The sequence below is a fragment of the Eumetopias jubatus genome, unplaced genomic scaffold (genome assembly GCF_037043125.1).
Source record: "Eumetopias jubatus isolate StellerSeaLion01/CBP00866 unplaced genomic scaffold, mEumJub1_p1.0 scaffold_1, whole genome shotgun sequence".
NCBI classification, from domain to species: domain Eukaryota; kingdom Metazoa; phylum Chordata; class Mammalia; order Carnivora; family Otariidae; genus Eumetopias; species Eumetopias jubatus.
The window spans coordinates 210,515,069-210,528,511 of record NW_028274807.1 but is presented as its reverse complement, the minus strand read 5'-3'; the positions used below and the strand labels follow the sequence as shown (position 1 = coordinate 210,528,511).

Sequence of the window (13,443 nt, the reverse complement as noted above, 5' to 3'; positions counted from 1 at the left end):
AATCTCAGTCCTTAACCACCAAATGGGCTCACAAACCTGCTTCCCCTCTGGCTGGATCATCTTTCTTGTTACTTCTTTGTGGCTGGTAATATCGTCAGCAGTTGTAAATCAGGAGGAGGCGGGAGCAAGTCATAATCTTTCTGGATTTTAAAATACCCTTTCTGGGACTCCTGGGTGGCTCAGTTGGTCAAGCATCTGCCTTCGGCTCGGGTCATGATCCCAGGGTTCTGGGATCGAGTCCTGCGTCAGGCTCCCTGCTCAACAGGGAGTCTGCTGCTCCTTCTGCCTCTGCCCCTCCCCACTGCTCATGCTCTGTCTCTGTCTCTCTCTCAAATAAATAAATAAAATCTTAAAAAAAAATCCCTTTCCTTCCTCCATCTCCATGACCTTGAGATTGTAAAGGAAAACTGGTTTCCTCTGCTCACAGCACTCTGACAGCAAATGTGTGGGTTTTCCACACAGAGCAAGTTTCTGCAGATACCAGCTGGGTGTCCTACACTTCAGTTCTGACGCTAATTGCCTAGAGTTAGTGCAGACCCCAGAGGTTAAGGGCTCAGTCCCACTGAGACTGCTCCCCACTTCAGATGCCAATCACAAGTAGTGGGCCCCCCGGGTTACCTACATTTCTGTCCAACTTGGTTACAAATAGGATTCTCATCAACCCCTCCTCAGGTTTGATTATTTGATATCACAGCTCATAAAACTCAAGGAGACGCATATATTTACACATTAATGATAAAGGATATTATAAAGGATACAGATGAACAGCCATAGGGAGAGGTAAATAAAGTTAGGTCTAGAAAGATCCTGTGCCCAAGAGCTTTTGTCCCCATGGAGTTGGAGTACACCATTCTCCTAGCATTGGATGTGTTCACCAACCCAGAAACTCTCCTAGCCTCTTAGTTGAGAATTTTTATGGATGCTTCATCTTGTAGCCATGATTGATTATTCACTTTTCAATCCCTCTCCCCTCCTTGGAGGATGGGGCTGAAAGTTCCAAGCTTCTACCATGAGTCACTTCATTAGAACAAAAGACACCCCTACCACTTAGGAAATTCCAGGGGTTTTAGTCAAAAAACTGAAGGCAGAGATGAAATACATATTTCTTATTGTCTCAGACAAAATTTTCTTTTTTTAAGATTTGATTTGGGGGTCGGGGGGAAGATCACGCATGAGCCAGGGGAGGGGCAGAGAGAGAGGGAGAAGCAGACCCCCTGCTGAGCAGGCTCAATCCCAGGTCCCCGAGATCATGACCTGAGCTAAAGGCAGATGCTTAACCGATTGAGCCACCCAGGCGCCCTGGTAGACAAAATTTTCTTAAACAGGACTCTAAAACCATTAGCCATGTAAGAACAAACTTGATAAATCAGACGCCATTAAAATAAGAACTTCTCTGCATCACAAGACACCATTAGGAGAATGCAAAGGTGAGCCCCAGACTGGGAGAGGAACCACATATCCCCAAGTAAAACACTAGTGAAAACAGGGCCTTTGCAGAAGTGGATATCTCAGTGGCCAGCATACAGGAAGGTGCACAACACCATCAGTCGCGGAAATACAAATTAAAATGGTAGTAAGATATGATTATACTCTCACTGGAACGGTTACAAGTTAGACTGACAGCACCAAGCGTCAGTGTCGATGTAGAGGAACTAGAATGCTCTCTGCTGCGGGGATGGAGGTTATGTGGGATTGTAATCCTAATTTGGGAAGCTTGGGATATTTACCAAAGCCTTCCTATGAGGAATGGTTCCACTCCTGGATACCCAAGGGAAATGGGTGCCTACGTCCCCGAAGTGACATTGTCCATAGCAGCTTTACGTGCTGGCCAAAACCCGGTAGCACAGAGTGCACGAATGGGAGAGCAGACTCATAATGAAGAACGAATGCCACTGTCCCACCAACAGGGATGCCCCTCACAGAGGAGCAGAGGATACTACTCTGTTTCTTTTTTTCAGATGCAGTTCAGTAACAAGTGAACCCACCAAAGAGTGAGAGTCAAAGCAGTGTTTCCCCCTGGGAGGGTGGTCCTCACGGGAAGGGCCAGGGGTGCCCTGTTGTTCATCCAGCCATACCCCTACAATCAGGGCACTTGAGGTAGGCTAAAACCCAGTACAAGTAAATAAAATGCTCCCTCTTCCATACCACACTGAGGACCAGAGCACTGCTTCTGGTTCCGTCTCCCTATGTCATCCGTCCATCGTCGTTCCCCCCCCCCCCCCCCGCCGCCATGCTGCTGTGGGTCTGCCGGCGTGTCTGTCTTCGTGCACATACCAGCACCCCGATGGGGCACCTCAGTGTGTGGCAGAGCCCAGCCCGCTGTGCTCTTCAGGATGGTTTTGCATTGTGCCCATACTGTTTGGGTCCCTTTACCATCACATGTGTCTGAGCTTTCAGTCCAGAAATGAGTTTGCTCCCAGTGGCTCCAGGCACTTACCTGCTTCCTCACAACCTGACACTTCGGAGGTGACAGCTTCCAAAGCACATGCCCTTTTTAAAAGCCTCTTGTGAAACCCCGTGCTTCTCAAAGGTAGATGTTGCCATATTTCGGCACAAAAATACTTTTTTAACTCAATTAACATATAGTGTATTATTAGGTTCAGGGTTGAGTTTAGCGATTCATCAGTTGCATACAACACCCAGTGCTCATCACATCACGTGCTCTCCTTAATGCCCTGATGGTTACCCCATCCCCCCACCCTCCGCCCCTCCAGCAACCCTCAGTTTGTTTCCCATGATCAAGAATCTCTTATGGTTTGTCTCCCTCTCTGATTTCGTCTTGTTTTATTTTTCCCTCCCTTCCCCTGTGCTCTTCTGTTTTGTTTCTTAAATTCCACAAATGAGTGAAATCATGATAATTGTCTTTCTCTGATTGTTATTTTGCTTAGCATAATACCCTCTAGTTGCATCCACATCATTGCAAATGGCAAGATTTCATTTTTTTGATGGCTGAGTAATATTCTATGGCGTATATATACCACATCTTCATCCATTCACCTGTCGATGGACATCTGGGCTCTTTACATAGTTCGGCTATTGTGGACATTGCTGCTATAAACATTGGGGTGCCGGTGCCCCTTTGGGTCACTACATTTGTGTCTTTGGGGTAAATAGTGCAATTGCTGGGTCATAGGGTAGCTCTATTTGGCACATAAGTATTTTTTGATACCCTCCAGCATCTTCGATGAGCTCCATGTGTCATTGATGAAGTTAGTGCTGCTGTGAGTGGAGGTAATAAATTTCTAGATGTACCATGCATTTTTTTGTAAAGATTTTATTTATTCATTTGAGAGAGAAAGAGATAGCAACAGAGAGCATGAGTGGGAGGAGGGAGAGAAGCAGATGTGGGGCTCAGTCCTAGGACCCTGGGATCATGACCTGAACCAAAGGCAGACGCTTAACCGGCTGAGCCACCCAGGCACCCTGGTACCATGCAGTTTGATAGGAAGGTCTGACACTAAGTATAAACTACCTTTAGAAGAGCCATGATTCCAAAGACACTTCCCAATTCTTGCTCTTTGGCATGTTTGCCTTTAGATAAGGAGAAGATGTTCCCCAGATGATGTGGATTTTATTTTGCTGTCAGTTTCAGTTGGCAGGTGAGAAAGCACCCATGAGCTCCCGGATGTCACAAGATTCCTTGAGTATTTTCAGGGCCGTTTTCCCTCTTCCCACCTCACTGCAGTCTCTCTGGGCCTCTGTGAGAGGATCTATGGACATGAAGAGCCTGGAGGGGCGCCCTGAGGAGCCATCTTCCTTGACCCAGCCGTGGCTATATTTACGTCACTCAGCTCTCCACCTGTGAAGTAGGACTACAGGTGCATCTTGCCCTAGACAAACGCTGGGCCAGAGGTTTCAGACTTCAGAATCTGCATTTTAGAAAAGGAGATTGGGACACAGATCACTCTCACATGCCAGAGACTGGAGTGGCATATGGAGGTAACGGGATCCTTTTCTGTCTGTAGCAGGTGTGACCGTTCACATGTGTCTGAATCAGGTCCGATTTTGTTTCTAAATGGATTTGTCTCAAAGTTATTTTTTACAAGTTTGATTCTACCACCCGCCCCAGGCTTGCTGGGTTTTGGATTTGTGGGGAAGAGATGGTGAACAGACACCAATCCTCCAGCACTCTTGTGAGGTTTATTTAAGGTACAGCACTGAGGCTCCTTGCACTTTGGAGGAAATCCAGGAGGCCCAGGGGACACGGAGCACTTTCTTGCACGGTTGGGTCTGTTCTTAGGCTGGTGCACCGGTCACTGGTCCATGCCCTGCCAAGGTTTCTGGTCCTCTCTGCTCTATTACTTAGCCATGAAACCAGAAAAAAGAAGTTTGGGCTTTTGATCTGTTATCCAGGAAAATACACCCACCTTTCAAATTAAAACTTGTCCTAATTAAGAGAATTAAAAACGTTCTTACACTTCTTAACAAAATTTATCCTTAGAACCAGAAGTGCCCAGTAAAGTTTAGGGACAGAGTCACTCCAAAAACCAAAAAAGACCACAGAAACAAAACCACATTTGTGTCAACAATAGAGGGGCTTTGAAATAACTCAGTATGTGGCAGAACGAGGGAACACAGTGGAACCACTAGAGTCCACCTTTTGAAGACTACTACATGATAAAAATGGTCCTGGGTATAATTCGATGAAGAAAAGCTTGCCTAGAATGTGCTGAGTAATACTGTTGAGAGAGAGAGAGAGAGTGTGTGTGTGTGCGTGCGTGCACGCGTGCCTGTGTGTAGAACAGTCTAGAAGGGAGGCAGGGAGGTGTGATGGGGTCCCAGTAGCAACATGAGGGCAGCTCTCCACCCTGAGAAGGCCCACCCTGCGCCGCTCAGCTCCATCCTTATGGCTCTGGTGGTGTCCCACGTCTCTGAGGAAACCCTCAGCCCCTTTCCACTCCCCACCTCCTCCTGCCCTACTGGGAAGGGGTCAGGAGGGCAGGGTTGCTTGTTGTTCTCTGTAGGGCCAGCAAGCGCTTCACCTGTGTCTGGTGGGATGCTGGGTGACTTTTAAGTTCCTCTGTTCTTTTTGTGTTTTCTGTGTTTCAGCACTGCAAATGTATTAATCTGTCATCATGAAAGAAGTTATGAAATTGAAAAGTATTGTGTTTAAGGCCATATATATATAACTACACAACAGAAAAAGGGTTACCTTAACACTGAACTCTTTTTTTTTTTTTTAAAGATTTTATTTATTTATTTGAGACAGAGAGAATGAGAGAGAGAGAGCACATGAGAGGGGGGAGGGTCAGAGGGAGAAGCAGACTCCCCGCTGAGTGGGGAGCCCGATGCGGGACTCGATCCAGGGACTCCAGGATCATGACCTGAGCCGAAGGCAGTCACTTAACCAACTGAGCCACCCAGGCGCCCCAACACTGAACTCTTATTGTAGAAAACCTATATAAAATTTATCAGCTCACGGCCCTATGGTGATAAGCAAAATTTACCGTCATCATTACTTTTTTTGTAGCATATTTTTGGATCTCGTAGAGGCCCTGGGTTATGGTTCTGGGTATCAGTTTTTAGTTTTTGGCAATATTCATTTAATCTCAGACACGTGAATATCGCTATAGAACTGTTTGAGATAGCAGAGTGCCGTTATTTGTGTAATACTTCTCTAAATGAACCTGTGTTTCAGACTTCCATTTATTTATTTATTTATTTATTTATTTAAGACTTAGAGTGAGAGAGAGAGCACAAGCAGGGAGAGTGGCAGGCAGAAGGAGAAGCAGGCTCCCCGGTGATCAGGGGACCCGACATGGGACTCAGTCCCAGGACCCTGGGATCATGACCTGAGCCGAAGGCAGACGCTTAACCGACTGAGCCACCCAGGTGCCCCCATTCATTTATTTTAAAGGAAACTTGGTCTCATGCCCCAGGTGGAAAACCAGCATCGTTTGCTTGAATATTTGTATTTGTTGAACTTCCAAAGGCCCAGTTGGGTACTGTTGCTGGCAACGGCTTTGAGCCTTAGTCTTGCTCTCCCTTGTTGTTACTAGGAAGGTGGCAGATACTGGGCGCAAAGGGCGTATCAGCACTGCCCTGAGACATTCTCTTTGTTGTGATCAGAATAGCAAGGGAAGTGAGACCCCAAGTGGGGCAGTGGCTGTGGACCTCCACCTCCTGAGTCCCATCCCTTGCTCAGGTGACTCTGATCTGATTTTATATGCCTGATGTATTCTCCGCTGTGACAAGAATGGAGGAGAAAGGTCTGGGTATCAGGGTTGGGGAGTTGCATGTCAGAGGCGCCAGCTCCCTGTCAAATGGGTGCTTCTCATAGTACTCCCTGTGGTCCTCCCTTGCCGCCTCGGCCTGCTGATGGCCCTGAGCCCGAGCCTGACCAGGACTTCTTTCTAGCAGGAGACCACTGTGTGCGGCTCCTGTGACGATGTCCACTCCAGACCCACCGCTGGGCGGAACTCCTCGGCCGGGCCCTTCCCCAGGCCCCGGCCCCTCCCCTGGAGCCATGTTGGGCCCTAGCCCGGGTCCCTCACCAGGCTCTGCCCACAGCATGATGGGGCCCAGTCCGGGGCCTCCCTCAGCAGGACACCCCATCCCAACCCAGGGACCTGGAGGATACCCTCAGGACAACATGCACCAGATGCACAAGGTAGGGAGCCTGCACCCAGTGCCCTGATTGGCTGGGTCCACGCGATCAGAGGTGGGAGGATGGACAGTGCATCTTGGCTTCTGCTCTGAGCCAGGAGCCTTCCTGCCTTGTGTCTCCCATACCCATCGTTCCACATGGGAGATGTGGTCATACTGCTCCAGAGTCGCCTTTTGTTAATGAATAAATGTCCAGATCCCTAAAAGGTGGCTTATGTCACATGATTTCCTGCACTTGGTTGCCACGCACTCACTGTCCTGACTTCTGGAACTGATCAGAGATGCTTTTGCCAGTGAGGTGAGGGAAAAAAACCTCTTAACACAAATAGTTTTCCTTTCTCACTGCGTTCCTGGCTGGTGGCTGGGGAAAACAAGGAACAGCTTCCTATCTGTATCAGTGTCTAAAGGAAGAAGTGACATGTTCAAGTCTCAGAGACCACAAGAGATCCTCGTAGAAGGGGGGTCTCTGCTGACCCCTCTAGCCTCCCTCCCCAGGCTACCCATGTGTTTGTACCCATGCCACTTAAATCTCCCCCTGCCCATCAGGTGTAGGTGGTTATTGTGCCCATTTTACAGATGAGGAAGTGGGGTCTCGGAGAGATGGTCACTTACCGAGTCATTGGTGGAGCCTGCTCATCCCTCTGGCCCTTCTTGTCTTCCGCATCTCCCGCACATTTCTGTCAACGGTATCTTGTTGCTTCCTTCTTGGGAAGCTGTTGGTGACCTGACTGCCCCCCTGCCCACCCCCCCCCCCCATTGAATCTGGGTTCTCCAGCACAGCCTCTTTCCCTCTCTGCTCATTTTGTTTCTTCCTCTTGGAATTGCTTGCACATACACCACACATCTGCTACACACCAGCTGTTTGTCCTGCACTGTGTTAGGAGCCCAGGGGCCAGGGGCCGTGGTAGTGGGACACCCCTTGCCTGCAGAGACGTCAGCTTCCCTAGGGCCCCCCCTTTTCCTGCATTTGAAGCCGCTCCTGTGGTCCCCGCCAAGCACCCTCTCCTCCTCTCTTGCTTCTCTCATGGCACACACTGAGCTGTAATTGACTTTGCTGGGCCACCCATGAGACTAAGTTCCCAGAGACCAGGATATTCATGCCAATCAGGGCCTAGCAGGGTGCCGAAAAATGTCCCCTTTACCATCCATTCCAGTTGGGGAAGTACTTAGTGCTAAGCCTTTGGAGGGAAAATAGGTGTCATCATTCTGCAGAGTTCTGATGTGCCTCTTAGGAGGGACAGAACCACGCCACAGACATTTCCTCCCAACTAGTAGGCTGGAGGCCAGTCTCAGATCAGTGAGGACACCGAACATAGTGTAATCATACTTACAGGCAGAAATTTCTGTCTGTCCTTCTGACTTACAGTCTCCCAAGGAAGAGGGTTTCTGATGCAAAGATTGGTGGTCACCAGGTCTCCTTGTGACGATTAATGGGGAGCTTGGTTTCCCAGCCAAAACAGCTCCTCTCCAGGAGCTCATGTGTTTTCTGCATGGTATTTTGGCCATCTGAAACTGTCTCCTGGCGCCCTGATTCATCTGCCCCTTCACTTCCAGACCTCTAGGCTCCTAGGTAGTTGCCCACCACCGAGTAACATTGCTTTCTGCATCTGCTTGACACTTTAGTTGGTGTCAGGACCATGGCTTGGACCTCAGCTGCTTGGTCACATTGGTGATTCAGTACATACTGGGGCGACCTTGGGTGAACATTTTTAGTGGCAATGAACTCTCGGGCTGCACTTTGCATGCTGCCTCTTCCTGTTCCTTCTTGTTGAGCTTGCCTTGTCATTGTCCCCTCTTGTAGCCAATGGAGTCCATGCATGAGAAGGGCATGTCGGATGACCCCCGCTACAGCCAGATGAAGGGAATGGGGATGCGGTCGGGGGCCCACGCAGGGATGGGGCCGCCGCCAAGCCCCATGGACCAGCACTCCCAAGGTACTGTTTTACCACTCTTCTTTCCTTGTGCTTGTTGTTCCCCCCCACCCCAAAACCTACCCTGGGTGTCCTGAGGTCATTTTCCTAGTTGGGTTTCCCGGTCTCCCACAGGCAGATTCAGGGTAGACCCAGGACAGTTCAGCCCTGTGGCATACTCTGCCACAGAGGGCTGTTGAGCTTGCGCTTGGCCAGTGCCCCGTTTTGGGCCGGCTTGTCTTAGAGCAGCCTCCAGAGAGGAAACCCTAGTAGGATGCATCCATATGCAGCCCTGAGTTTAGACAGGGGCTGAGCAGGTTGGGCTTCTCGGGCCAGCAGCTCTCAATGCATCCAGGAATGTACTAGAAATGCAGATTCCTGGGGCCCCACTTCACACTGCTGAGACAGAATCTTGGGGTGGTTGGGCTCTGCTTTAACAAGCCTTCCATGTAGTTTTTCTGAACAGGGCAGTTGTAGAATGATGGAGTAGATGACTTCCTTTCATCTGGGTGGGAAGCTCAGTTCCTCCCTGGGCTCTACACTGAATGGACGTTAGGGGCATGGTCTGTCCAAGTTGAAGGGCAGGAGGGCAGGCCCGAGGGAGGCCTGGATCTGTGTAACAGCTCAGCATTGACCATCAGCAAGCAACTTGCTGAAAGCTGAGCCGACCCAAACCGGTGCTGCTGGCCACTGGTCAGGCTGCCTGCGTGTGCCGTCTCTCTGGGTGCTTTTTCTTTGAATCCTGGGATTAAAGTCATTGGCCACCCCCTGTCTCGGGGTAGGAGCTGGTGTAAGCACAGTTGAAAGGTTACTGTCTTTGCCTTAGAAATCATAGGATGTGTGTTGCCGAGTGACCACTTGGATCCCACATTGCTTCACAGGTTACCCTTCTCCTCTGGGCGGCTCTGAGCATGCCTCCAGTCCAGTTCCAGCCAGTGGCCCGTCCTCAGGCCCACAGATGTCCTCTGGGCCAGGAGGGGCCCCCCTGGATGGTGCTGATCCCCAAGCTTTGGGCCAGCAGAACCGGGGCCCGACTCCATTTAACCAGAACCAGCTGCATCAGCTCAGAGCCCAGATCATGGCATACAAGATGCTGGCCAGGGGGCAGCCCCTCCCTGACCACCTGCAGATGGCGGTGCAGGGGAAGCGGCCAATGCCCGGGATGCAGCAGCAGATGCCAACACTACCTCCACCCTCTGTGTCTGCAACGGGACCTGGCCCCGGCCCTGGCCCTGGCCCTGGCCCGGGTCCGGGACCAGCACCTCCAAATTATAGCAGGCCTCACGGTAAGGCCCGCTCTCCCCAGCGCTCGGGGTAGGGAGGGGACTCAGAGCAAACTACCAGAAGGTGGGCAGTGATGTCAACAGACCTGGGCTCTGCTACCCTTGGGCACCCCCCCCAACCCCTGCTGGAGACCACGTGGTGTCGGGAGCACTCGGGGTGCTCAGGCAGCAGAGCTGCTTTCGTGCTTGATGTTGTTTTCTCCAGCTGCCCCCCCGCCGCCTTGCCCACACTGAGGGGCTTGTTGTTGGGTGTGTCCCCTGGAGCCAGGCCTGCCCATGGGGGTGGATGCAGGCATAAACACAGGATGCCATTTATTGTCTTGTTTGTTTCTCCATATGTGTAGGTATGGGAGGGCCCAACATGCCCCCCCCAGGACCCTCTGGCGTGCCTCCTGGGATGCCAGGTCAGCCTCCCGGAGGGCCTCCCAAGCCTTGGCCTGAAGGTAAGTCCCCTCTGTCTTGGTGACATGCCTCTTCCCTGGCTCCTATCACGAGCTTGCGCCATGCCGCCCCTGAGAGGAGTCTGCTCAGAGAGGGGGCCAAGGACAAGTCCTCCGTTCCTTCAGCCTTCTTTGGGTCTTACCTGTCCCTGGTCAGTTCACAGGGGCTTAGGTTGTTGCACTGCATGATTCCTGCCCCACCTTGTCCTGTGGGTCGTGGTAATCATGGGGTCTCCTCACCAAGGAAAGGAGGATCCTAGTGAATGAGCCCCCTGGATGACTCAAGTGAGAGCTGTGGAGAGGCGCTCCCACAGCCACAGATCCCGTCCTTCAGGACGGGGTGCCTCCGAGCCCAGAGGCTGTGTGTGACCCCCTTCCCTCCTGAGAACACCACCCCCCCGGCCCCCAGTACTGTGGGAGGCAGGCAGGGCGACCAGGTGGCTCAGGGCTCCGCTTCTGCTGACTGTGTGGCCTCTGTGTTCTGTGCAAGACGTGGTCATCGGGGGTGTTGGAGGGTCCCCTCTTGCAGTGACATATGGACAAAACGGACTCATTCCTTGTCCCCTCGGAGCCCGAGGTTTAGTGATGGGCACAGGAGAGCTCATCACTTAAGTAAGATTCCTTGGGCACCAGATGAAAGTCGGAAACTGCTGGTCCCGTGAGGCCGCACACAGCAGGACCAAACCTGGGAGCGGCGTTTAGGCAGGGGTGGCTTCGGGAGGGGACATGTCTGCTGAGGTCTGGAGGAGGCAGGAGGGAGGGGGACCCCCGAGGGACCCCCGAGTGAGAGGCAGCATGGCGGCCTGCGCAGGCCTCGTCAGGCTTGGGGATGAGTTTGTCCCCCAGGGCCGTGAGCACCCAGCAGGCTTTTCATTTACCCCCAGAATTGAGCCAGAACTCAAAGCTGTGTGCCCCTTCTGCCTGACTCATCTTCCCCCACCCCGACCCAGGACCCATGGCGAATGCTGCTGCCCCCACGAGCACACCTCAGAAGCTGATCCCCCCACAGCCAACGGGCCGCCCCTCACCTGCACCCCCCGCCGTCCCACCCGCTGCCTCCCCGGTGATGCCGCCCCAGACGCAGTCGCCGGGGCAGCCTGCCCAGCCTGCCCCCATGGTGCCATTGCACCAGAAGCAGAGCCGTATCACCCCCATCCAGAAGCCGCGGGGCCTGGACCCTGTGGAGATCCTGCAGGAGCGGGAGTACAGGTGAGGGCGCTGCTGCCTGGGGCCACTTGGGGTTGCTGTCCCCAGCCCCAGTCAGCCCTGACACGTGTCGGTTTGACTCAGAGTTCTGAAGACTGGTGGGGTATGTGATCAGAAATCTGTCACCAGTTGCCTAGTTCTCTGTGTTGCTATGTATCCTTCCAGAGAAATCCTGTGTGTGTATAGGCAGACAAGTACAAGTAGCCATGAGGTGCCCAAGTGTTTCATGATGTGCACATGGTTCCTCCAGTGAGAGCAGAGTCAGATCATCCGCTATTTGTACCAAATGAGCTTTTCTTTTTTTTTTTTTTGGTTGCGTAGTATTCTATCCATTGGCTTTTTACTGTCATTGATTTAGCCAGGACTCTGGCGGAAGGGATGTCAAGTTGTTTCTAATCTTTTTTTTTTTTCCCTAATCTTTTGTTAAAACAATGTTGTAGTCAACACACTTGCATTTCTCTCTTTTCCCACGTGTGCACATGTGTCAGAGTAAATCCCTAAAAGTGCCATGGCTTGTGTACAGGGGACCTAGGCAGGGAAGTTTCCTGGATTCTGCAAAACTGTCCTCCATAGAGGTTGTACAGATAGATATTGGAATGGAAGTGCTTTTTTCTCCTCACTAACTTTCAGTTCATCAGCACTCAAAAAGCAACCTATCAGAGCTTTGTGGTGGGCCCTCTCAAACATCACTAGTTGCTGGCTGTTTTGCCAAGGCCTTCTGGGTGCCAGGCGCTGGGGGAGATAGTGGGTGCACAGTGCGCCTGTATCACTCTATTCCATGTGGTTGGGACACCTCAGGTTCGCCCCCGGAGCACCTTGCCCTCCCCTGTTTCCCATTGCATTGACAACTTGTTCAGGGCTGGCCTCCCTTGGTAAACATAAGCCCCGTGCGGGAGGGGCTGTGCTTTGTTCACCATAATCCCTGGATGTATCAGTAACTCTTTGTCTAATAACAGTCTCCAAAGTGCCTCACCAGCTGTGATGTGCTCTGGAGCTCCAACTCCTGTACCCAGGCGCCTCTCCTCCAGCTCCGTTTAGATAGCTTAAAATGGCCTTTCACATGTCCTCGCGTCCCCCACATTTCCCTCCCATTTCTCTCCCCATGCACCTGACAGCAGCTCATCGGGCCAGGCCCTGCCTCCCCTTCACAGTTGCTCACCCTCCCTCGTCTCCCATGTCCTCGTCTCAGCTCCTCTCCCCAGTCCCAGGAACTAGTGGCCTTTTCCACACTGTGGACACCTGGTCTACACCATGTTGCTGGCCTCCCTGCTCTCCCCCCTCACTTGTGCAGTCTGTTTCCCCACATAGCAGTTTGAGGTCTCTTTTTATAATTAACTTCCACTGGATCTGTTCCCCAGGTTCAAACCTGCCCCTGGTATCCCACTGCCCATCCAGTAAGCACCTTTTTGTTTAGCCCCTGCCCAAGGCTCTGTCCTTGCCTATGCCACTCTTCCTGTTCCTCTTTTTCTGTGGAACAAGTGAGACTCATTTCTACTCCCGGGGCTTTGCACAGGCTGCACATGACTCCTTGGCTAATTTAGGCCTAATTGCTGAGGTCACCTGCTCATAGAGGCCCTGCCTACCCTCCTCACTTCCAGCCTCCTTCTCAGAGTACTTGGTACTTTCTGGAATTAGTGTAGATATTTAATTTTTTAACTCCTTTATGGCCTGTCTTGTTGATAAGCCTGTGAGCTCTGAGAATAACAAATTAATCTTGTTTAGTCTTGTTTAGTGCTAAGGCCAAACATCTGGATCAGTCCCTGGCACACAGTAGGTGTTTCATAAATATGGTGTGAAACGTTAAGAAGGGGGATTATCTCATTTGAACCTTAGACCAAGCCTGTAGGGTTGCTCTGCGGGGTTGTCCCTGGGCTGGGGTGGAGACACTGGTCCACCTAACTCCACAGCCAGCTGTCGCTGCTGAAAGGTCACAAGGCAGCTGTGCCCTATCAGGTTCAGGTTTGTCGTGCCTGCCCCGCTCTTTCTGTGTTCTGTGTT

General features: G+C 51.6%; 1 protein-coding gene across 7 annotated transcripts in view; it reads left to right on the top strand.

The window, feature by feature from the left end:
• The window catches only part of SMARCA4 (SWI/SNF related BAF chromatin remodeling complex subunit ATPase 4), an 88,052-nt gene that overhangs the window by 11,074 nt on the left and 63,535 nt on the right, over positions 1-13,443 (top strand). For 5 of the 7 annotated variants that reach the window (XM_028089002.2, XM_028089001.2, XM_088017264.1 and 2 more), the window contains exons 2-6: positions 6,361-6,610; positions 8,408-8,540; positions 9,398-9,802; positions 10,144-10,242; positions 11,190-11,448. In XM_028089002.2, coding sequence (XP_027944803.1) covers positions 6,389-6,610; positions 8,408-8,540; positions 9,398-9,802; positions 10,144-10,242; positions 11,190-11,448 — 1,118 coding nt within the window. In that variant the 5' untranslated portion in view covers positions 6,361-6,388. Of the gene's footprint in view, positions 1-3,685; positions 3,940-6,357; positions 6,611-8,407; positions 8,541-9,397; positions 9,803-10,143; positions 10,243-11,189; positions 11,449-13,443 lie in introns of all 7 variants that reach the window. The other 2 variants (XM_088017260.1, XM_088017258.1) reach the window with 2 other exon arrangements.